Genomic DNA, 26,048 nt, shown 5'->3' on the forward strand with positions numbered 1-26,048 from the left:
GCTGCATAAAATACGTTTTCATTGATGTTTATGAATTTATTCTGCCATTTGTAACTGAAAAGTAATTAAAATTTTAAATTACAAAATATATATTTCAGTGGAAATTATAGTTCCTTAGAACTTTTCAAATAGAAGGAATACTCATCAGGTTGTATTAATTAAATGAGAATGGTAGACAATACTACTTTTCATAGATCAATTTATTTAGAATTACAAATATTAAGAATAAAGGATTTATGCATTTCTTAATTAACATAACAGTTTAGCTAAATATAAACTCTGCACTAAAGTTCTGCAGTGGCACAATACCAACAAGGAATATGGAAGCATTTTTAAACTATACAAAAATTTCAAATGGAAAATAATCTCGTTTTAGTTTTATTATACATTAACATATAAAAAGTCCCATTTTATGAGACATCTAAAGGAATCAAAGCCACGTCTACAGCTCTATCTTACACTCCAAATCTGAAAACAATTTTATTATATTTTGACTTTATAATATTCTATATTAAAACAAAGAAAATCCCAAATACACACTTTTTACAAGATTAACATTTTAGGTAGGGTTTTTCCTTTAAAAAACCAAAAAAACAACAAAAAACCCCCACAACCAAATACAAACTTTTTTTCTGCATTTCACAGCACTGGTTATTATATCTGTTTTCCTTATAAAATCTTTTGACTTTATAAATTGTGTACGGTTGGATTTTAACCAGTCATCTGGTTCAAAAGTTGTGCAAATAAACAAAATATGAAAATAGTGTGTTATCAGTCTTTTTAAGTAAGTCTCATAACAATAGCACTTTTTTGCCCTGAATTGACGGGAAAAGTCAGGCCAAATCTACTTGCTGAAATGTAGCATTTTGCAAGTAATTTACTTTTTTCCTGCTCCTTCATTTTCTTTCAACAGACAAACAACAAAGGTTTCTTTTATAAATTATGATAAATTAAAATACTTATTATTATAAAATGATCTCTAGAGCCATGTCACCCTGCAGGTGTCCATCTCGCATACTTGTCAAGGCCGCAGCTCTGTGGCTGTTCCGGTGGCTTCCCGACACCTGACTTCCCACTCCCCGGGGCGCTCTCTTCCAGAAGCCTGGCAGGGTGAGGAGCTGCGGGCCTGCACCGCAGCCCTCCGGTCGCAGTTCCAAGCAGGAGGCCTGTGTCTGCTCGCGCCTGCCGGGGGGAGCAGCTGTCTGCGCGTGTTGGCGGAATTCATGCACGTTGAAAAAAGGGTCAGCACACTCTTCCGTGACAGCGTCTTTTGTTCAGACAGTTTCGGTTGAAAAATCCTTGCCGATAAACGTGTAACATAAGTGATGCTACTGCAGCTGAATAATAAGGAGAAAAATAAATAGAATGCTGGTCAGCAGTGCTGGTTCAAGAAGCACGACGGTACGTTCCAGTGCCTTCGCTGGAGATGCACAGTTCCCTTGTTTTCCAGCACGTGGGTCATTTGGTGTTGGAAGCCGAGGGGAAGGGACCGCAGTGTCCTGTGCGGCTGGAACAGGGAAGACTGCTCCTCAGTCCCTGTTGGTGTCATTGGCGGCAAAGGCGTGCAGGTTTCCCATCTGGCTCAGGCCACTCTGAATGTGTGCAACATGGATTTCGACATTATTCTGAAAGCAACTGAAGAAGAAACACGGTTACATCCCTTATTTCATGATGTTAGGGAAATACTTGTTAAAAAACGAAGAGCTGAATTTTAGTCCAAAAAGCCGCTAAGATCAAGCCCCGAGGAAGGAAGGAAGCTCCCCCACCACACTAGCTACACCCCCCACCCCCCAGCTGTGGTTGTCATGGGAAGGGCTGCTGGAGGGGGCAAAGGAGCCATGGGGGTGCTGGCGAGAGCAAGACTGTCTCTCCGGGGAAACCCTACTCAGGGGAAACGCCACACCAACCCCAAACCCGAACACTGGGCATCTTCGAGTTCCTTCACATAAACCAAAGTCCATGGGAAACGTCTACTCCATCAATAGGCAGGACATAACTGAAAAGCTCTTTGGGAATCTATTTATGGCATAAAAATTCTATGAATGCTTCACAAATAGGCATAATTCCTAAAACCTGTACTGGAAATCCCCTTGGACTTAGAAAAATGACTGAGGTATACCTAACAAATTACCTGATATTGGAAGCATCTATCGTACTCTTGATATCATTTAATGAATCTGTAAGGGATTTGAACTCAAAGGAATTCAGGTCTCCTCCTTCTGCCAGACACTGAGGGAAAAAATAATTCAAAATTTAACTGAATTCTAGTCCAAACTCAGACACAAAATACCGACACGATCTGTGTATTTTAACTGCTTAGCCACAAATGAGTGTGTTTGTGTAGGTGTCAAAACGAAGAGAATGTGTTCTCTGAGATGTACCTTAATTTGTAATAAAATAGCAGTGAGCCTGGAGATTAAGTCTGTCAGATTTTCATTCTCAACACAGGGCTGCCCGGTGGAGGAGTTGGCATGCCGGACGATCTCCTGCGCTTCCTCCTCACACCTCCGCCTCATATCCGTGGGCTGGTCTGCAGGCTGTAGGCCCTGGTCTGGAGCGAGCTGGAAACAGAGGAGTCAAATGTGAGATGTAGGCTCACCAGGCCAGATGATTTCTGTGGGGTCCTGTCCTGTTTTCAGAGGCAGAGGTTTACGAAACTAGCCTTTATAATGAAAATGGGCCTCACTCCTACTTTAGAAATGTTTCTTCTCAAACGGTTTTCTTTTCTGGATTTTATATTTTTAGCAACTTTTAATTCTGATATAATTTCAAACTGCTAAAAAGAAACAGAACAAATAACTCCTAGAAATCTTTTTTTTTTTTTTTTTTTTTTTAAGATTTTATTTATTTGGCAGAGAGAGACACAGTGAGAGAGGGAACACAACCAGGGGGAGTGGGAGAGGGAGAAGCAGGCTTCCCTCTGAGCCGGGAGCCTGATGTGGGACTCGATCCCAGGAGCCCCAGATCATGATCTGAGCCGAAAGCAGATGATTAACGACTGAGCCATCCATGCGCCCCTCCTGAAAACCTTGTACCCAGATTCACTATCTATTTCTGCTTTATTCTGAGTATGATCACTTATTCGGAAGCCCAAGCTGTCCCAGATCTAGTCAGTGGGAATCACTGTTCAGCCGGTCTCTTGAACATGCTCCCGTAAGCTGGGGGGCACAGTGAGACAGTCCGGGCTCTGGAATCGGTCTCTTTTTCAAGAAGCCCTTCTTCCTTTGATTGGACAGCACCATTTGGAAACCACGGTCAGGTGCTGGGGTGCTCGCTGCTGTCAGGGTGTGCTTCTGGGCTCTCTCAGCCTGCAAGCGGGCACACACACAAACACACACCTGCATCTACATCGTAAAAATAAACTGAAGCACAAAGTCAGACCGATTCTCCTATTCTAACCCAACAGCATGGGGTTCGCTGTAGTCTTCCTGTCTTCGTAACTGTCTTCTCCGGAGGTAAGAGGACAGGCCTCCCTGATCGGCGATACCCAGGTGCCCCATATGCTTTTATTTTAAAATCAATATTGTAGGGGCATCTGGGTGGCTCAGTTGCTTAAGCAGCTGCCTTCGGCTCAGGTCATGATCCTGGAGTCCCAGGACTGAGTCCCACATCGGGCTCCCTGCTCGGCGGAGAGTCTGCTCTCCCTCTGACCTCTCCACTCTCACACACACTCTCACTCTCTCAAATAAATAAATAAAATTAAAAAAAAAATCAATATTGTAGGGATGCCTGGGGGACTCAGTTGGTGAAGCGTCTGCCTTCGGCTCAGGTCTTGATCTCAGGGTCCTGGGATCGAGCCCCATGCTAGGATCCCTGCTAATGGGGGAGTCTGCTTGAGATCCTCTCTCTTCCTCTGCCTCTGCCCCTACTTTCTCTCTCAAATCAGTCAACCAATCAATCTATCCTTAAAAAGTAAAGCAAATCAATACTGTACTTCCCCAAGAGCTTTCTGAAAATCAAGTTGTTTTACTTCATGGGGAAATGAGCCTATCACAAAAGGCCCTATGGTACATACTGCAATTACACGAGACTGATGGGCCACCCACTCGTGTGCGTGTCCTCAGCTTTGTTACGTGCTGTCTTGGACTGCTTGAAGGTTTGCCTCTCTTGTGGGTCAGCTGCTAATCTGGAGGGAGAAAGCTATCCGCTAGGGCAATACCTACTGCTATGTAGGTGACAACTACTGGGAAAATAAAAATAAAGGATGATAGATGGCTAGAGAAATGAGCAGAACATTCTCAGAGCATAGTCACAGGCAACCACAGTGCATTTGCCTCAGCTCCAGGAGGATGGATCAACAACATGGTCTATGGCAGATCTTCGGGACTCGACTAGGAGGCTAGTGTCAGAAAGAGCCAACCGTTGGAGAACCTCGGGTCACAAATGGAGGTGGCTCACAGGAAACATAAAACCTCTGAAAATACAAGTGCTGGAGCATCCTAAACTCATCTCAGTCATGTAATTCTTATCTTGTAAGAAAATCAACTGAGGTGAAACCACTGAACTGTCTTCATATATATAATTTTATGTAGATGATGACAATTCACAAATAACCCTATGTTCTGCATATTTGAAGTTCAAGAATCTATAGTTCTAAAGTTTAAAGAAGGAGGAAAAAAATTGTGTACACAGCCTGATCATAACTTTGTGAGAAAAAGCATGTACACACACACATATATATACACACAAGACAAGGGGGAAATAAACCAAAATACAGCATTTGGGATTGTGGGATTAAGAGTTCAAGAGTAATCATTTTTCTGGATTTTTCTTAAATTTTTTTCAAAAGCTGTACCTTTGTAATTGAAACAAACGTCAAGAGAATTGAGAGCTCTCTGTAAAACACTCTTCAGAACGAGTAAAAGTGTATGTAGAATATGGTTCCAATAGAGATGTTGGCTTTGTTTGAAACTTTCCAGCATGTGAAGGTAACGGTATTTAGCTTCCAATAGAAGAGTAGGGGGAGCGCAGACCCTCAGGGGAAGTGTCTGCACCTCTCCTACCTCATAGCAGTACTGCTGAACCTTATGCAAAACTTTGTTGAGGTCCTTATTGAGCTGCTCAAGCTCCAGAACGATGGTTGCATATCTCCGCTGAAACTCGATGCCGATGGGCATGGAATAGGATTTCTGCAAGGAAAAAAAATCAGATTTTTTAAAAAGAGTTATTTATTTATTTGGAAGAGAGAGAGAGGGAGAGCAGGGGGAGAAGTAGACTTCCCTACTGAGCAAGGAGCCAGATGTGGGGCTCGATCCCAGGACTTTGGGATCCTGACCTGAGCCGAAGGCAGACGCTTAATTGACTGAGCCATCCAGGTGCCCCCAAAATCAGTTTTTTAAGATTTTATTTACTTATTTGACAGACAGAGATCACAAGTAGGCAGAGAAGCAGGCAGAGAGAGAGGGGGAAGCAGGCTCTCTGCTGAGCAGAGAGCCCGACGTGGGGCTGGATCCCAGGAGCCTGGGACCATGACCTGAGCAGAAGGCAGAGGCCTTAACCCACTGAGCCACCCAGGTGCCCCCCAAATCAGATTTTGATAAGTACTTTTTTTTAGAGAGAGAGAGAACACATGGGGTGGGTGGAGAGGCAAAGGGAGAGGGAGAATCCCAAGCAGCCTCCACACTCAGTGAGGACCCAGACTCACAATCTTGAGATCTCACAACCCTGAGATCATGACCTGAGCTGAAATCTAGTGTGTGATGCACAAGTACAACACGATGGGCGCTTGGGTGGCTCAGTTGGTTAAGTGCCTGCCTTCGGCTCAGGTCATCATCTTAGGGTTCTGGATCGAGCCCTGCGTTGGGTTCCTTGCTCAGCGGGGAGCTTGCTTCTCGCTCTCCCTCTGTCGCTCCCCCTGTTTGTGTGCTATCTCTCTCTCATATAAATAAATTTTTAAAATTTTAAAAAAAAGTATAACATGAGAAAACTGCACCGAATATACATATAGAACTCAATGAATTATCACAATGCAAACACCGGTGTAAAAACAATAGTTCTAAAAAAGTTAAACATCTACACGTACCATATGATCCAAGAGAAATGAAAATATTTGTCCATGCAAAGACTTGTAGGCGAATGTTCAATTTTCTTTGTAACAGCTAAAAAATGTAAAAAATTCAAATGTCCTTCAACAGGGGAACAGATGAACAGATTGTGGTGTACCCACACAAGGTGGTACTGCTCAGCCATAAGAACAAACTACAGTATGTTGCATGAACCGTGGAACACACAACTCAGTGGATGAATCGAAATGGTTACACCGAATGAGAGATGCCAGGCCAAAAAAAGCATATATATTGTTTGATTCCACTTATGTACAATTCTAGAAAATGCGAACTAGTCAGTGAGGACAGAAGGTAGATGAACGGTTGCCTGGAGGCTAAAGTAGAGGGAAGGATGGATTGTAAAGGGCTTGGGGAAATCTGGTGAGGAGTGGAGAAGACAGAAATACTTGTAACCTAGTATCTGGTGATGGCTTCATGGGTGTGTATGAATATATGGGCAAACACATATATGTGACCAAACCATACATTTTAAACAGATACTTTCGTTCACTGTACACCAATTATACCCCCAATGAAGTTGGGGAAGCCATGGGAAAACTCCACCCAGATCAACAGAACAGTGCTAACCCTTCAGAAGCCCCTGTGCATCACCTTACAATCCCTTCTCTCTTCCCTCCAAAGCAACCTTACTAACATCAAGCCTCATGGTATGACTTCTGAAATTTATTTACAATGCAATTATAGTGGCGCCTGGGTGGCTCAGTGGGTTAAAGCCTCTGCCTTCGGCTCGGGTCATGATCCCAGGGTCCTGGAATCGAGCCCTACGTCGGGCTCTCTGCTCGGTGGGGGACCTGCTTCCCCCATTCCTTCTCTGCCTCCCTCTCTGCCTACCTGTGATCTCTGTCAAATAAATAAAATAAAATCTTAAAAAAAATGCAGTTATACAGTATATACTTTTGTTCTCAGCTTCTTTCAATTAACATTGTGAAATTCATCCATCTAGTTGTGCACACCCACAGTCAGTTCCCCTCACTGTGGTGTAGTGTTCCTTTGTAGCAATAGCCTCTATCCAGCCATCCTATTGGTTCCATCTGTTGTTGGGCAATAGGGCTGTACCTGGTTCTTGGCCAACAGGAATAGTGCTGCTATGACATTCTATACTTACGTACCCACATGTGTAGCTTTAGTAGACAGAGCCAGAGTTCCCCAAAGGGACAGAATAAGAACGTTCTGGCTGAGGAGCCTGGGGTACGCAGTCAGTGAGGCATCCGACTCCTGGTTTCAGCTCAGGCCATGATCTTGGGATGGCAAGATCAAGCCCCACATCAGGCTCCATGCTCAGCATAGAGATAGCTTGGGATTCTCTCTCTCTCTCCCTCTGCCCCTCCCCAACCCCCTCTCCGAAATAAACAAAGTCTTTACAAAAAAAAGTTCTGGCTGCTTCACATATTTTCCAATCTTTGATTTTTTTTTTTGATACATTATCTTATTTTATTCAAATACCAGTCTGATCACACACGGTCCAAGAACACTCAAATAATAAGGCACATATAAACAGATGTTAAAGATTGGTCTTCAAATATTCTACCCAATGATGCCATGCTTGCCTATGATCTCGCCGACATAAAACCACATCCATACCTCGGTGGCCTCCAAGCTATTCAGCAGAGCTTCCTCAACTGTAAGCTGTTCGAAGCTACCAGTTTGAGCACTCTTGACTATTTTTTTCCAGCTCTGAATAGCTCTAGGCACTAGGGATCTCAGCAGGGGTTGGAGGAAGCAGCTCAACCTTGGCATAGCACCAAAATGTGGCCAATCGAGGCTTTGAGTAAGTCATAGCAGCGTTCACCAACTCTAGGGCCTTCTCCACAAGGTTACAACAAACTGGGCCAATCTCTGATATTTTAAGTGTTTGAATAGGAGCCACTTGAGAGGATGTGAGTGATATCTCTTTGAGGTATTAATCCGCATTTTCTCTATTACCCATGAGGCTGGGTACCTTATCAAAAATTTTTTGTACATCTGAATATCCTTTTTTTTTTTTTTAAAGATTTTATTTATTTGAGAAAGACTGAGTGAGCAAGTGGGGGAGGGGCAGAGGGAGACAAAGACTCTCCACCGAGCAGCGAGCCCGACACGGGGTTCGATCCTAGAACTCCAGGATCACGGCCTGAGTCAAAGGCGGACGCCCAACTGACTGAGCCACCCAGGCACCCCTGCCTATCTTTTCTTATTGACTTAAGAGTTCTTTATATATTCTGAAGGCAAGCTTTTGGTCAATTACATGTGCTTTAAGCATTTCTTTCCATTCTGTGGTTTGCCTTTTATTTTCTTGTAGTTGTATCTTTTGATGAACAGAGATTTATAATTTTAATGTAGTTCAATGTATTAATCTTTTCCTTTATGGTTACTGTGTTCTATACTCCATTTATCTCACTTAAAGAGTTCTTACCCCAAGGTTTGTTTGTTTTTTTTTTAACCCCAAGGTCTTAAATTCTCCTACATTATTTTTTAGAAGCTTTATATTTTGCCTTTCACATTTAGATCTAAAATACTAATCATTCCGGGGTGGGGGGGCGGGCACCTGGCTCTCAGTTGGTAAAGCATGCAACTCTTGACCTCAAGGTTATGAGTTTGAACCTCATGTTTGGTGGAGACATTACTTAGAAAAATTAACTCAAAAAAAATAGGGGTGCCTGGGTGGCTCAGATGGTTGGGCGTCTGCCTTCAGCTCAGGTCATTATCTCAAGGTCCTGGGACCGAGCCCCGCATCAGGCTCCCTGCTCAGTGGGAAGCCTGCTTCCCCCCTCTCTCACTGCCTGCCTCTGCCTACTTGTGATCTCTCTCTCTCTTTCTCTGTCAAATAAATAAATAAAAGCTTTAAAAGAAAATAAAAATATATAAAAGCAGTAATTTTTCAGTGAGGTAGGGGGTCGGGATCCCACGCCTGGCACCATACTGTTATCCATTGACTCAGTGCCATTTCAAAAACCTTTCTTTCCGCATTACTCCGCAGAACCACTTTTGTCATAGATCAAGTGTCAACTCCTGGACACTTTTTTTTTTCTTTTCTTTTAAAGATTTTATTTACTTATTTGACACAGAGAGAGAGATCACAAGTAGACAGAGAGGCAGGCAGAGAGAGAGGAAGGGAAGCAGGCTCCCTGTAGAGCAGAGAGCCCGATGTGGGACTTGATCCCAGGATACTGGGATCATGACCTGAACCGAAGGCAGAGGCTTCAATCCACTGAGCCACCCAGGCGCCCCTCCTGGACACTTCCGAAATCTCATTTTCTAACTACTTATTACTAATACATAGAAATATAACTACTTTTATTAAAAACTGATCTTTAATCTAGCAACTTTGCTAAACTAATTCTAATAATTTATCTGCAGATTCTTTTAGATTTTCTGGGTACAAAACCACATCATCTGTGAATAAAACAAACTGGTCTTATTTCTTCCTTTCCAATCTTTATAGATTTTTTCCTTTATTACACTGGCTAGACTCTCCAATATGCTATGAAATAGCAATTGTGATTATAGGCTTCCATATGTCATTTTCATTTTGAAAAAGAAAGGTTTTTTTTTTTTGTTTATTATTTTTAAAAAGTCGGCTCTATGCCCGATAGGGGCTCAAACTCAGAATCGTGAGACTGAGTCACATGCTCGACAGGCTGAGCCAGTCCATGCCCCTCAAGAGAAAATTTGTAACACTTCACTAGTAAGTGTATTTGCTGTAAGTGTTTTGGTACATACTGTCAGATTAAGGGATCTTAATCTTAACTATTCCTAGTTTGGTAAGAATATTTATTTTTCCACCAGGAAGGGATGCTTAATTATGTAAGACGGTTTTTCTGCATTTATCGAGATGTTCTTGTGGATTCTCTTTACTCTCTTAAGTTGATAAATGACACTTAAAATTTTTTTTTTGAAAATTTTATTTGTTTGACAGACAGAGATCACAAGTAGACAGAGAGGGGAAGCAGGCTCCCTGCTGAGCAGAGAGCCCGATGCGGGGCTCGATCCCAGGACCCTGATAACAAGACCTGAGCCGAAGGCAGAGGTTCAACCCACTGAGCCACCCAGGCACCACATACACTTAAATCTTTTTAAATTAATTAATGACCATCTTCAAGAGTCTTTAATCTATCTATCTATCTACCTATCTATCTATTATTTATTTAGAGAGTGAGAAAGCACATGTGAGCGGGGGATAGAGGGAAAGAGAGAGAGAGAATCTCTAGCAGGCTCTGAGTCCAAGGCAGGGCTGGATCTCATAACCCTGAGACCATGACCTGAGCCAAAATCAAAGTTAGCCACTCAACCAAGTAACTGAGCCACCCAGTTGCCCCTAATCCTTTTTCTTATCAACTTCTAAGCTTATTCATACTGTGATCAGAGAACATATTCTGGAGAAGTCTAATCATTCTAACATTTATTGAAATTTTATTTAGGGACAGCATACAATTAAATTTTATAAATAATCTATGTGAGCTTGAAAATAATACGTATCCTGCATGTGGTAGGTATGTCAATGGGATCAAGTTTGTTAACTGTGTTTTTGAAATCTATATCCTTATCAGATTTTTTTAAGTAACATTGATTTTTAAAACATTTTTTATTAAATCTATTTGATTTTTTTTTTTTTTTTAAAGGAAGCTCTATGCCCAAAATGGGGCTTAAACTCATGACCTCAAGATTAAGAGTCAGCCAGGAGCCCCTCCTTATTAGATTTTTTTGACTGGTTGTTTTATCTATATAGTGGAAATGTCTATTTCCTTTGAATTTTGCCAATTTTTGCTTTATGAATTTGGAAGCTATTATTATGTACAAATAACTCTGAAATTATTTTGAAATGATACCTTTCATCATTAAGAAGCACACTTCTTTATATCCAATAATATCTGTTGCCCTGAATTTTACTGTCAGGTACTACTATAGCTATCAGACCTTCTACTGCTAGTTTAATACTTGGCACTGCATACCTTTTCATACATTTAAAATTTTTTTTATTTTCAGGATCCTTTCATATTAAATGTATCTCTTGCATGCATCATAGAGTTGGGCTTTTGCTTTTCATTCAGTTTGGCAATCTTTGCCTTTTCAGTTTGGCAATCTTTGCCTTTTATTCAGAAGATTTAGTCCACTTATATTTAATATTATTACTGATATATTTAGATTTAAATTGACCATCTTACTATTTCCATTCTATTTGTCCCTGTTTGGTATTATTACTATTTTTTCTTGCCTTTGTCTTTTTAAAAATTGATTGAATATTTTTATTGTTCCATTTTCCTACCCACCTCACCCTGATTAGTTTGGTAGTTATGTATCTTTTACTATTATTTTAAAAGGTGCCTCAGAAATTAAAATATACATCCTTGATTTATCAGGTCTATATGTACACCACCCACAATAGGCAATTGTTGGACTGTATTTTTTTTTAAAGAGTTTATTTATTTATTTGACAGACAGAGATCACAAGTAGGTAGAGAGGCAGGCAGAGAGAGGGGGGAAAGTAGGTTCCCTGCTGAGCAGAGAGCCCAATGCAGGGCTTGATCCTAGGACCCTGGGATCACGACCTGAGCGGAAGGCAGAGGTTCAACCCATTGAGCCACCCAGATGCCCCTGGATTGTTTTTTTTTTTTAATTTTTTTAAAAGATTTTATTTATTCACTTGACAGAGAGAGATAGATCACAAGTAGGCAGAGAGATCACAAGTAGGCTGAGAGGCAGGCAGAGAGAGGGGGAAGCAGGCTCACCGCAGAGCAGAGAGCCCAATGCGGGGCTCGATCCCAGGACCCTGAGATCATGACCTGAGCCGAAGGCAGAGGCTTAACCCACTGAGCCACCCAGGCACCCCTGGATTGTATTTTTAATTCTTTATATTTTAAATGTCATGAAGTATGATTTTATATAGTATCACTTAGATTAATCCACAGTTATCCTTTTTCTCTTCATTCCTTCCAAAACTTCAAGTTTTTTCTTCCTTATTTATTTGAGAGAAAATGAGAGCATGAGCTGGGGGAGGTGTTGGGGGAGGGAGAAACAGACTCCCCGCTGAGCAGGAAGCCTGACTTGGGATTTAATCCCAGAACCCTGGGATCATGACCTGAGCCCAAGGCAGACACTTAACTGACTGATCCCCCAGGCACCCCTCAAGTTTTTTCTTTTGCTTGAACAAAAACTTTATTTCCTTTAAGTATAGGTATTCTTGAAAAAACTCTATAAAGTTATCTTCAAATAGTCCTTATATTACTTTACCTTGAAATTGAATACAGAAATCTAGGTTGGTAATAATTTTGTTTCAGCCCTATGAAGATGTTATTCCATTTTCTGTTCTCTCTGTGGAGAAGTCAGATGTCAAACAAATTCCTGCCCAGTACACATCTGGCTCTGGGTACTTTATTTATTTATTTATTTATTTATTGTAATTTATTTATTTAAGTAATCTCTACATCCAATGTGGATCTCAAACACATGACCCTGTGATCAAGAATCGGACATCTGGGGGCTCAATCATTTAAGTGCCTGTCTTCGGCTCAGGGTCATGATCCTAGGGTCCTGGGACCAAGTCCCACATCAGATTCCTTGCTCAGCGGGAGACTGCTTCTCTCTCTGACTGCTCTACCTGTTCTACCTGGTAGACATGCTCCTGCTCTCTCTCTGACAAATAAATAAATAAAATCTTGAAAGGTTTAAAAAAAAAAAAAAAAAAAGAATCACATGCTCTACTGATTGAGCCAACCAGGTGCTCCTGGCTCTGGATACTTTATTTTTTTACTTTCTGTTTAGTTTTTAGCAGTTTTACTATCACTATGCCTTACAGTTCTTATCTTTTTATTTATCCCATTGAAAGTCACAGGGCTTCTTGAATCTGTGGTCTATTATTTTTTGACAGTTTTGGAATGTTCTCAGTCACTATCCCTTTAAATATTCCTTCTGTCCCATTATATCTTTTCTTCTTCTCTTACTCCATTAGATATGCTGGACCTCTCATTATGTCCCTCGTTTCTCTTCTCTTCTGTATTTTCCATCCATTTTCCCTCTATGCTTCATTCTGTATATTTTCTGATCTATTTTCAATTACTAGCTCTCTCTTCAACTGTTCCTAATCTGTTGTGATTATACCTCCCAACTGAGTTAATTTTGATTGCTATAGTTTACTTCTAGAACTTGCATTTGGTCCTTTTTGTTGTTTCCAATTCTCTTCTAAAATTCTCAATTTTGTCTCATTTCTTTAAACAAATTAAGCACTTAAAATCTATGTCTAAAAAATTCCATTATCTAGAATCTGCCGATTGTCTATACTTTCTTTTGGTTTTATTATGGTTATCTTGTCTCCTCTTGTGTCTGAGATTTAAAAATGAGTTTCCAGACACTGTATAGTAAGAAGTTTAGAAATAATTTGAGGCTTAGTGTAATGTTATATTCCACTAAGAGGAGTACTTACTTCTTGTGGGTCTCAGATTCTATAATCACATCAGTTCCACTTTGGAGATGAGATAATTTGAAGCTGGGCCAACGTTGCCTTGGCATTCCAACTCAGAGCATGGAAGGTTTGCCAGCTTCCCCTAACCCCTGATGGTCTCTGGACTCTTAATTTTTGTCCTCTCTTCCCTTGTATACCTTTCAGGAATGCCACTCAATTTCTCAGTTACCTTTTCTAGAAGTGTGGAAAACCCCTGAAGAAAAAAGCAATGCTAAATGCCAGGTTCCCCCTTCCGAGTTTACTTCTTTTCCCAGATTCTATCCCTATAATTCTTTTTTTTTTTTTTTAAAGATTTTATTTATTTATTTGACAGAGAGAGATCACAAAGCAGGCAGAGAGAGAGGAGGAAGCAGGCTCCCTGCTGAGCAGAGAGCCCGATGCGGGGCTCGATCCCAGGACCCTGAGATCATGACCCGAGCCGAAGGCAGCGGCTTAACCTCCTGAGCCACCCAGGCGCCCCTATCCCTATAATTCTTTAAGACCTAGTTAATGCTTTAGTGTCTACAAGCCGGTTATTTTTGTATTTTATTCCAGAGGAAAAAGTTGTTTTCAACTACGTGGATTAGAAAGGTTAACCCAAATTACCTAGTCTACCATTACTAAAAGCAGAAGCCTCAAATTTCCCCCAAATTCCATATTCAAATTCTTTAGAGGAGCGTCTGTTTCCTTCTTTTTAACTTGGGTAAATGTCACATTTACCCAGTTCTGTCACTAGGATGAAAACGGGGAATGAGGAAACTGACAATGAATCAATTCCTTTTAAGTAGTGTACCTCACTTCTGCATTCCTCCATCATATGTGGGCCGGGAGCCTCTTTAGGGTTCCAACATGTAGACTCTCAGCCATGTTCCATCTCAGCTGTGTTTCACCCAACATGGAAAATTTTTAAAATCCTGCATACATTGTAAAACAGTCTGCTTTCATTTATTCTATTTATTTCTTTTTATACATCTTATTTTATGTGAAATTGTAGGGGATAGGAGGAAAACATGTTTTCAGCCTACCACCTTAAACCAGAAGTTTCATTAAATCTTTAAAATGTTCATATACTTTGATCCAACCATTATTCTACTTTTTAAGAATCTATCTTACAGATAGACACAGACAAATGCACAAAACTATACAGATGAGGATATTTGCTATAGCACCTTTTTATTTTTAATATTTACTTATTTAAGTAATCTCTATACCCAGTGTGGGGCTCAAACTCATGACCCAAGATCAAGCTAGTCAGGTGCCTCACCTTAGCACTATTTTATTTCATTTATTTATTAATAAAGACTCCACTTATTTATTTGAAAGAGAGAATGAGAACTAGTGAACATAAGCAGGGGGAGTGGCAAAGGGAGAGGGAGAAGCAGGCCCTAGGATCATGACCTAAGCCAACGGCAGATGCTTAACCAACTGAGCCACCCCGGTGCCCCTTTAGCACTATTTTAGAAAAATAAATAATGGAAATAACCCAAATACCTATTAATAAACTAAATTATGGTATAATACAGAAATTTTAAAGGCTGAATTAATATAATGACAGAATTCAGTTTTTTTAGAAAATAATTTTCAAAACCACATAGGACGTACATGCATAGAAGAAGTCCATATGCTTAACATACAAACATTTATAGCATATGCTTAGCTAAATAATATTAATCTATGGGGAAGGCACTATAAAGAACTACTGTTGTCATCAGTCTTACAATATTTAAATTTTTATAATGGGAGTTATTTTTAATCATAAATAAAACAAACAAGTAATAAAACGTATCAAGTTATCTAGACTTCTATAAAGTTCTCACATGCCAAGAGCCAAGCCAACATCAAATGAGGCCTCTATTCAAATTAGGTAATACTAACCAGGCTAAGGCAAGCCCAGTACTTTAAGGTGTGGAACCCAGACACAGGGAAAAGTCTTAGCTAGTGATATGAAAGTGACATAATTAGATTATGCATAAAGATGAAAGAGATGATAAAATGATCAGAAGAGATGTAGCTAGGGAGTAATGAGAAGGCATAGAGAAAACGGTAGAAGTAGAACTGATGGAACTCAAGAAAGGAATTGAGTCCAATAGGAAAGAAGCAAATATATACATTTTTATGTTTTGGGGTATATAATGGCAATACATTATGGCTAACTCTTTGCTACCTTTGATAGCCTGTGGATCTGTCAATACAGTTTTCAGATTGTGCCTAAATGAACTGAGCTGGGACCAAGAAGCCTGTTTTGTTTGTTTTTTAAGCAGGCTCTATGCCCAGCTTGGGGACCAATGCGGGGCTTGAACTCACAACTCTGAGGTCAAGAGTCAGACACTTAATCAACTGAGCCACCCAGGCACCCCAAGAAGCCTGTTTTGGTATCTGTACTACTAAACAGCAGGATAATCTCAGACTAAAATTCCTTGACATCTTTGGTCTTCAGTTTCCAAGTCCATAAAATGGAGGTTTAAATTAGAAAATTTAAAGTCAAGTTCAGATAAAATTCCATCATCCTAAAAGAAGACTGTTCCTCTTTCAGCTAGGCATCCCTTATCTACCTGTTGGCCCACACGCACTAGAGATGACTGATTCTATGACTCCCTGGTCCTGCGCTCAAGGCGGATGTTGGTAATGAACTATAGTGCTTGCCTGGGTTTAGTGACTCCAAATCTCCATGTGGCCATTTGCAATCACTTGGAGACGGTACTTGGGATGAATATTTGCCATCCTATAAGTCCATAAGCAAGTTATGCCTTTCAGTACAATTCAAACAAAATTTTTTTTAAACATATTTAAAAAAAATTTTTATTTATTTGACAGAGAGAGAGATCACAAGGAGGCAGAGAGGCAGGCAGAAAGAGAGGGGAAATCAGGCTCCCCGCTGAGCAGGGAGCCTGGATGTGGGGCTGGATCCCAGGACCCTGAGATCACGACCTGAGCCTAAGGCAGAGGCTTAACCCACTGAGCCACCCAGGCGCCCCCTGGGTGAATTTTCTTAGTGAATTTTCTATATTAAAAAAAAGAAAACTCTGTGGGCCGCCTGGGTGGCTGAGTGGGTTAAGCCGCTGCCTTTGGCTCAGGTCATGGTCTCAGGGTCCTGGGATCGAGCCCCACATCGGGCTCTCTGCTCATCGGGGAGCCTGCTTCCCCCCGCCCCCCGCCCGCCTCTCTGCCTGTCTCTCTGCTTACTTGTGATCTCTCTCTCTCTGTCAAATAAATAAATAAAATCTTTAAAAAAAAAAAAAAGAAAACTCTGATAATTTTCTCCTGTGACTAAAATTGACCCTCATATTTTTGGACTGACTAGATTAATAGAATAGGATATAAAGCACTATCAAGATAACCCGAATATGCCAACTTATATATTTCTTGATTTATTTATTCTGAATCACTTTTAATAACCTCTGTTAACATGACTCCCTTAGACAAGGCACCAGTGCTAGGGATTCTACATTCATGCAAACTGTCAAAAACCCAGCCCACCCATTAATCCTATCCCGCCAGACAGTCAGTGGCATAATGAGGTCTGGGGTAATGAACTGCATTGCCCGGCTAATTTACTTAGCATGTGTTCAGTATAACAAGACATAAAGATAGCAAACGAGGATTTTAAAATAATATTTATCTCATTTATCTCAAGGTTTTCCTCAAAAAAGTATTTTTAATTCCTTAGATATAGAAGTCCCCACTATTTTAAAAGTAGACAAATAAAGAAAAAAGAGAAATATTCTTACCAATTTTTCTGCTTCTGTGTTCATTTCCCTTAATTTTTTTATATGTTCCTTTTTAATCATGAGAATTTTCGACAATTTGGTCTATAGACAAAGAAAAAGAGATGTTTTGGAATAGAGGCATTTAAGTATAACAACCATCAAATTACCAATCTTCCAATAAGATATTTTAGCAGATTTTAGTGTTTCAATATAAATAAATATAGCACAGACATTTTTGAAAATAAAAATCTGACTGGCTAGCCAAAAAAGATTTTCTTAAAATCCACTGTAAGCAGAACACGTCAAAAGGACTAAGGAGTCAATATGAACGAGCTTTCACTGGCCCACATGGGACCATTTATGGACCAGTAAGAACAACCGTGATGGACCAAAGCACAAATATGTTAACATTTGTGAGTTCATACAGATACTTTTTTCTAATTTTGAAGATTTTATTTATGTTATTTGACAGCAAGAGAGAAAGAGAGAGACAGACAGACAGACAGACAGCAAGAGCAGGAATAGGAGCAGGGGGTGTGGGAGAGGGAAAGCAGGCTTCCTTGCCGAGCAGGGAGCCTGATGTGGGGCAATTCCAGGATCCTGGGATCATGACCTGAGCTGAAGGCAGATGCTGAATGACTGAGTCACCCAGGCGCCCCCGCCCCTGTTAACTTATTAGATGTAATAACGGTATTGTAGTTATGTTTCTTTTCTCTTTTCTTTTTTTTTTTTTTAAGATCGATTTATTTATTTATTTATTTATTTGACAGAGAGAGAGAGAGAGAGAGAGAGAGAGATCACAAGCAGGCAGAGAGAGAGGAGGAAGCAGGCTCCCCACTGAACAGAGAGCCCGATGCGGGGCTCAATCCCAGGACCCTGAGATCATGACCTGAGCCAAAGGCAGAGGCTTCAACCCACTGAGCCATCCAGGCACCCCTTCTTTTCCTTTTTTTAAAGTAATCTCTACACCCAATGTGGAGCTTAAATTCACAACCTAAGATCTAGTCGAATGCTCCCCTGACTGAGCCAGCCAGGTGTCCCTTAGTTATGTTAAAAAAAAAAAAGAAAAGAAAAGAAATAAAAGCCCTTATCTCTTAGAGATACATAACAAAATATTTACATATAAATGATACAATGTCTGTCTCTGCTTCCAAATAATACACGAGGGAGCAAGTAGGTAGAAGTATAGATGAAACAGGACTGGCCAGGGGTTGCTGAGACCGTTTCTAGCTCCATGATGGGTACACAGAGGAGCAGCAAACAATTCTGTCTGCTTTTATGTGCTTAAATTTTCAATAATAAAAAAAACTAAAAATTGGCCTCAGTTGAGATAGGCAGAGGGCCTAGTTAGAAAGATATGCCCCACGCCTGGGTGGCTCAGTGGGTTGAAGCCTCTACCTTCGGCTCAGGTCATGATCGCAGGGTCCTGGGATCAGGCCTGGCATCCGACTCTCTGCTCAGCAGGGAGCCTGCTTCCCTCCCACCTCTCTGTCTGGCTCTCTGCCTGCTTGTGATCTCTGTCAAACAAACAAATAAATAAAAATCTTTAAAAAAAAAAAAGAAAGAAAGATATGCCCCATACTTGTTATGGAACAGACTGTAGTTAAAGCTCGGCAGGCCCAGAGCTGGGGACAGGTCTCCCTTCTCTGCCAGGTTGTTGGATTTTTACAGAAATATGTGTGATTCTTTAGAGATGGAAGCAGTAAAAGATGGGATGAAGGCAACTGTTCCTTTATTGTTTCTACTTCAGTGTTGTGTTGCTTGTTTTTGATAGAAAATCATGGTTTCCTTTTCCTTCTTTACAAAACTGAGTCCTCTTGAAGAAGTGATCAGTCTCTTTAGATTCCTCAAAATCCCTAGCCCCAGGAAACCAAAAGTTTCTTCAAAAAGAAAATTCACTGTAAACTATGAATTATGAAACTTGCTTTTTTTTTTGAGAGTTAGTGGCGTGGTGGGTGGGAGAGGGTAGAGGGAGATCTTAAGCAGGCTCCCAGTTGAGCGCAGAACCAGACACAGGGCTCCATCTCAAGACCCTGAGATCAGGACCTGAGCGGAAATCCAGAGTCAGACACTTAACTGACTGAGCCACCCAGGCACCCTGGAACTTGCAAAAAATGTTTAATTCTTCTTTTGTCATAAGAAAAAAATATCAGGGGGTGCCTGGGTGGCTCAGTCATTAAGTGTCTGCCTTCAGCTCCGGCCAAGATCCCAGGGTCCTGGGATTGAGCCCCGCATCAGGCTCCCTGCTTGGCGGGAAGCCTGCTTCTCCTTCTCCCACTCCCCCGCTTGTGCTCCCTCTCTTCCTGTGTCTCTCTCTGTAAATAAATAAATAAAACCTAAAAAAAAAAAAAAAAGGAAGAAGAAGACGATGATGAAAAGAAAAAAGTATTAGGAACAGCAGATAAAAATATCTACTTCAGGGGTGCCTGGCTGGCCCAGTCAGTACAGGGTGCGACTCTTAATCTCAGGGTTGTGAGTTTCAGTCCCGTGTTGGGCACAGAGCCTATTTAAAAAAAAATAAATCTCACACACACGCAGACACATCTACTCAAAGCTTAATATTAACAAGAGCAACTGGAGTGTCATAAAACCTTACGTATTATAAAAGACAGGTACATAAAAGAACTTTTATTTTTATCTCTTAGAGAGCTTAAAATAATAAAGTAGTGGGGTGTTTTTTTTTATTTTTTAATAGTGTTTTTTTGTTTTGTTTTTAAAAAATTAATTAATTAATTAATTAATTTGACAGACAGAGATTACAAGTAGGCAAAGAGGCCGGCAGAGAGAGAGAGGAGGAAGCAGGCTCTCTGCCAAGCAGAGAGCCCGATGCGGGGCTCGATCCCAGGACCCTGGGATCATGACCCAAGCCAAAGGCAGAGGCTTTAACCCACTGAGCCACCCAGGTGCCCCATAAAGTAGTGTTTTAACTAGGCTTCTTCATACCTAGTTTTTGATGTTAAAATTAACCACTGAACCCAAGTATTTTAGCATCAAGAAAAACACCAGTACTTCCGAAGTACTGCAGTAGTGCTCAGCTTCCAGCTCCCTCTGCTGGCATTTCTCTCTCGCTCCCTCTCTTCTCTCTCCCTCACTCTCACGTGTGCGTGCACATAGACACACAACCAAATAGGTCATATAAGCTTTGTTTTTACATCTACTACTTAAAAGAAAGAATTTCTTTAAAAAACAAGTGTCCTCTTTGTGAAGAGGACAAGGCTTGGCTCTGTTCATAATTTCAACTTTTTTTTTTTTAAGAATTTATTTACTTACTTGACAGACAGAGATCACAAATAGGCAGAGCAGCCTGCAGAGAGAGATGGGGAAGTAGGCTCCCTGCTGAGCAGAGAGCCTGATGCCAGCTGGATCCCACCACCCTGAGATCTTGACCTGAGCCAAAGGTAGAGGCTTAACCCACTGAGCCACCCACCCACCCCACCCTTCAACTTTTCATATAAAAATATCTTATCTACCTTTGGAAGCCAAAAGGCAAAAGAAAGCACTGCAAGGATAACCAACAACATATGATCAAGGAATACAAAATGCTATACATATGCAATTAAATCATAACATGTTTCCTTAAGACAACATCAATGGCAAGTGGTTTAACATTGAATATTTTAATGGATTATGTTACCAATCTTTTTATTTATGCTCTACCCCAAGCAAATGTAGTTTTTCTTCTCAGAAAAAGAAAAGAACCTGCTTCTCCCTCTCCCTCTGCCTGCCTCTCTGCCTGCTTGTGATCTCTCTCTCTCTCTCTAATAAATAAGTAAATAAAATCTTTAAAAAAAAAAAAAGGAAAAGAAATCAAACATTATTAGACTATGATTCAAAGTAAATGGCTGATTTAATCTAATTTTCAAAGTGAACAGCTCATTATATTCTCATTCTGTTCCAGTCTATTCAGGGATATTGTTCTACATAATCATTCCACACTTGTTTCAGGTGATGCTTGTATTGCTCAGTGTCTACCACTAGTCAAGCAGCCAACGCATTGTAACTCCCCAGTTGACCGATAACTGCAGGATGCACTGAGGTCCCTAATAAAGGCCTTTATACTTACACAAGTTATTAACAGCCAACCACTCAGCTTTGACAGAACATATGCTATAATGTTAGAGTCCTTAACACAGCAAAATAAGAACCAAACGCAGGAGGAGTTCAACAAAAAAGCCTCTAAGTCTTTTTTGAGTGTTACAACTTTCACTTCCTTAAGGTTACTTTATTTTTATTGTTAGTATTATTATTGATTAATTAATTAATTAATTTGTTAGAGAGAAAGAGAGAGCATGAGCGAATGGGAAGGGCAGAGGGAAAGAGAATCTCCAGCAGACTCCTCACTGAGTGCAGAGCCTGATGCAGGGCTTGTTCTCAGAATCCTGAGATCATGACCTGAGCTGAAATCAAGAGTCAGACATTCAACCAACTGAGCCACGCAGGTGCCCTGACTTTTATTTTCAAGCTTTGCTGGAAAGAACAATTTTTTTGTGTGTGGATTTATTAAAGCATAGGGACAGGACCCATGGGCAGAAAAAGATGCTGCTTGGAAATAACAGTGTTCTTAAAACCAACACAGTGGTTTAAAAAAAAAAAAAAAGAAAGAAAGAAAGTAAAAGAATTTGGTCATAGAAAGATTTTCTATTTTAATTAACACAAAAGCTGTTCAGTTTTTTTCATAAACAAGCCAAGATACTCAGAGCAATTCTTACCACTTGGATAAGGAATTCTACTGGAAAACCACCTAAAGTTTCAGTGTCAGAGCCAGAAATCTTACTTCTCCAAGGCGACTGTCCTAGTAAAGGATCATTATCCTATGGGAATAAAAGGGAATCATTTAACCACTCACTGTTTGAAAGAAAGCATTTTATTTTTAGATTAAAAAATAAATCGAATTATAATATTACATTAAAAATCTTACAAATATTTCCAGAGTTGAAGTAACTATTTACTTATATAATAACTGACAACTTAAAATAATGTAGCTACCTCCTGACGTTGCTGTGATAGATGTGTATTTCATAAAAAACATAACTCACACTCATAATAATCATTTAAATTACTGATGACATTTAAAACATATTATTTACCGTAATGGGTGAGTGGAGAGGAGGAGTATAATGTAACCGGGGTGGAGTCGGAAAGAACCGGGAAGGCCGCTGTTTCTGTCCAAAGGCAGCGATCGGCATCGTCTCGTGAGGCTCGTTACTCTTTGAGAAAAGAGAAAAGTGCACAGGTCTTGAAGAACTTTACCGACCATCTCAGCTTTATAAACATGATATTGCCCCTGGAGATATTCACCACAGAATCTACGATCTTACAAAGGTCAAAGGCCTAAAACGTAAGTCAGAGAATGAAAATACTACTTTGCTATCAAAATGCTAAACTCACAGAACAGAAGAATTAAGAAAAAGACCACCGGATCGAAACAGTTAGGAAATGAAATATTAAACAAATATGAAACTGACCACTGGTGCTTCCTGTGTGCTGAAGGCTGGCTCAGTATTACCTAGTATACTCCCAGTCCACTCTTACCGGCCAGGGAGAAATACTTGGGTGATCTCATAAAGCAAGTACATTAATGAACTGGAAAAGCAATTTTCCCTTTTTGAAAGGGGTGGTTGAAAGACTGCGTGCTTTAAGGAAAAATACTTAGGGTTGGTGTACTTTGCTCTACAGATGTAGTCCAAATTTTCTTTCTCTCCTAATTCTCCTCTCTAAAAAGTATGTTTGAGGAAAGACTCACAATAAATAGTCTTAATTTTTAAAAAGTATGCATCAGAAAAAGAAGATTCTTCTATATTTGCACTAAGAAGATAAAGAAATCATGATTTTTCAAAAGTATTTTATATATTTATTTGGTAGAGAGAGAGAGGACAAGCAGGGGGAGTGGTGGCAGAAGGAGAAGCAGGCTCCTTGCTGAGCAGGGAGCCTGATGTGGGGCTCGATCCTGGGACCCTGGGATCATGACCTGAGCGACCCAGGTGTCCCAAGAAATTTTGATTTTCAACTGTAAGGTATAACTTGATTTTTAAAAATCAAGTTTATAACAAAGAAATTTCAAAAGGGAGGTGACAAGTGAACAATTTTATTTCCATAATTCTTAGTGACCAACAATTCTAATATAAAAAGTTCATTACTGGGGCACCTGGGTGGCTCAGTCAGTTAAGCATCTGCCTTTGGCTCAGTTCATAATCCCAGGGTTCTGGGATCGAGCCCATCAGGCTCCTTGCTCAGCTGCCTGCTTCTCCTTCTCTCTCTGTTGCTCCCCCTGCTTGTGCTCTCTCTGTCAAATAAATAAATAAAATCTTTAAAAAATAAAAAGTTTGTTATTAAAGCTCTTGGCCAGCGCAGTGAGTACAGTTTGCAACTCTTGATCTAGGGTTGTAAGTTCAACCCTACATTGGGTGTAGAGATTACTTTAAAATCTTAAAAAAAAAAAAAAAAAAGGTAATTATTCAACTTTTTAAAAACTTTATTACACTGCAGAGTTGTTTGGTTCTTAAAGTTATTTTGACTTATTAGAAAGGTACGTAACTCTTATGACTTTGCTAAATCAAATGTGATTGGGAAATAATGGCCTAGTAGTTTAAAGGACTGATTCAAGAATTCAAAAGATTCGGATTCTGGTCTCAGCTTGTCTCTACCAACTCTAGAGTCTTGAATAAATTACTTCACGTACTATGCCTTAAGTTTCATCATGAAAAAAGTGAGGGTAATTAAAAGCCACCCTGTATAATTCTGAGGATGAAACAGAACAAATCCTAACGTACAAGATGTTACTTCGTACTTTTAAAATCATTTTGTGAGACGACCAAACTTTAACAACAAAGCTGGAATAAAAGTGTCATGCAGCTTATTCTCCAAGGTTATTGAGGGAGGAGGGATCGGCTCTGTCACACTACAATGCTGTGTGAGTCGGTACAGTGGAGGGATGTTCACTTCTAGACAATGTTGAAGACTTGAGTAGAGTTCTGGTCCAGGGGCCTAGTAGGCAGGCCTGTGAACGCCTAAGGATCTTCCTCCATGACCCGAAGTCTTGAATCTATCACAAAATACAGTCCGTAGAAAATTCTATATAACACAGCTTGAAGATTTTTTACATTTTTGAGGCATCTGGCTTGTTTGCAGTCAGTTAAGTGTCTGCCTTCAGCTCAGGTCATGATCCCAGGGTCTTGGGATCAAGCCCTGCATCAGGCTTCCTGTTCAGTGGGGACCCTGCTTCTCCCTCCGCCTATTGCTCCTCATGCTTGTGCTCTCTCTCTCTCAAATAAATAAAATCTTAAAAAAAAAAAAAAAAAAATCAAAAAAAATTTTTAAGTAATCTCCACACCCAGTGGGGGGCTCAAACTCACAAGCCCAAGATCAGGAGTCATTGTGCTCTACCAACTGAGCCAGACAGGCATCCCAAATAACATATTTAATAGGCAGAAGACACAAGCGTATTATGAAATACTTACAAGAACTTCATAGTCAGGAATGGTATGGGTTCCAAGCCCTGCCCTATCAAAAGTTACTCTGTAAGTAGCATTAAAAGTATCCACAGCATCTATTTGTCCAGTGAAGAGACCATCGTGAACACCACGTAATCGAGCTGGGAAAAGAAACCAAAAGGCATTAAGATATTTGGAAGACACAACAAATTGTCAAATATAAGACTGCTCCAAGCATGTAATTTAAAATGTAGAAAGAGGGCGCCTGGGTGGCTCAGTTGGTTAAGCGACTGCCTTCAGCTCAGGTTATGATCCCGGAGTTCTGGGATCAAGTCCCGCATCAGGCTCCCAGCTCCATGGGGAGTCTGGGTCTCCCCCTAACCTTCTGCTTGCTCATGCTGTCTCTCACTCAGACAAATAAATAAAATCTTAAAAAAAAAAATGTAGAAAGTATAGTATTATTGTTTATTCTAATTTCAAAAAACACATGCACTTCATTTTAGGTTTAGAGAAACAACAAAATTTTCAAACTACAACTACAAATGATGATCACAGGGTGCCTGGGTGACTCAGCTGGTTAAGCAACTGCCTTTGGCTCAGGTCATGGTCCCAGAGTCCTGGGATTGAGTCCCACATCCGGCTCCCAGCTCCATTGTGAGTCTGCTTCTCCCTCTGAACTCCCCTCTCATGCTCTCTCACACTCTGTCTCTCTCTCTCAAAATAAATAAATAAAAATCTCAAAAAAAAAAAAAAAAAAAAAGAATCTGCCTTTGGCTCAGGTCATGACCCCAGGGTCCTGGAATAGAGTCCCAAGTTGGGCTCCCTGCTCAGAGGGGAGTCTGCTTCTCCCTTTCCCTCTGCCTGCCGCTCCCTCTGCTTGTGCTGTCAAATAAATAAATAAAATCTTAAAAAAAAAAATGATGATCGGGGTGCCTGGGTGGCTCAGTCAGTTAAGTGTCTGCCTTCTTCAGCTCAGGTCATGATCCCAGGGTCTTGGGGTCAAGCCCCATGTCAAACTCCCTGCCCAGCTGGGAATCTGTTCCTTCCTCTCCCTCTGGCCTGTCCCCCATTCATGCTTTCTCCCGTGCTCACTCTCTCTCAAATAAATAAAATCTTAAATAAATAAAACAAATTCTTAAAAATGATGATCGCGGGCGCCTGGGTGGCTCTGGGTTAAGCCGCTGCCTTCGGCTCAGGTCATGATCTCAGGGTCCTGGGATCGAGTTCCGCATCGGGCTCTTTGTTAAGCGGGGAGCCTGCTTCCCTCTCTCCTTGCCTCTTTGTCTACTTGTGATCTCTCTCTGTCAAATAAATAAATAAAATCTTTAAAAAAAAATGATCGCTAATTTGATGTATGAATGAAATCATGTATCTATCAGGGGAAATTTTATTTTTAAAGATTTAAAGCCACATAGGTAAATAAGGGGAAAAT

The 26,048-nt window shown here is 40.5% G+C and overlaps 1 protein-coding gene and 1 pseudogene across 2 annotated transcripts in view; both read right to left on the bottom strand.

Moving 5' to 3' along the window:
• Positions 1–1,141: 1,141 nt before the first annotated feature.
• Positions 1,142–26,048, bottom strand: part of LIN9 (lin-9 DREAM MuvB core complex component) — a 69,248-nt gene continuing 44,341 nt past the window's right edge. For both annotated transcript variants that reach the window (XM_032838750.1, XM_032838751.1), the window contains 8 exons: positions 24,644–24,777; positions 22,274–22,393; positions 21,896–21,997; positions 17,208–17,288; positions 5,004–5,129; positions 2,382–2,561; positions 2,132–2,229; positions 1,142–1,635 (listed from right to left, as the gene is read on the bottom strand). In XM_032838750.1, coding sequence (XP_032694641.1) covers positions 1,530–1,635; positions 2,132–2,229; positions 2,382–2,561; positions 5,004–5,129; positions 17,208–17,288; positions 21,896–21,997; positions 22,274–22,393; positions 24,644–24,777 — 947 coding nt within the window. In that variant the 3' untranslated portion in view covers positions 1,142–1,529. The remainder of the gene's footprint in view (positions 1,636–2,131; positions 2,230–2,381; positions 2,562–5,003; positions 5,130–17,207; positions 17,289–21,895; positions 21,998–22,273; positions 22,394–24,643; positions 24,778–26,048) is intronic.
• On the bottom strand, positions 7,500–7,959 carry LOC116855753 (annotated as a pseudogene).

This window comes from Lontra canadensis, unplaced genomic scaffold (assembly GCF_010015895.1).
Source record: "Lontra canadensis isolate GAN:19392208 unplaced genomic scaffold, GSC_riverotter_1.0 scaffold106, whole genome shotgun sequence".
NCBI classification, from domain to species: Eukaryota; Metazoa; Chordata; class Mammalia; order Carnivora; family Mustelidae; genus Lontra; species Lontra canadensis.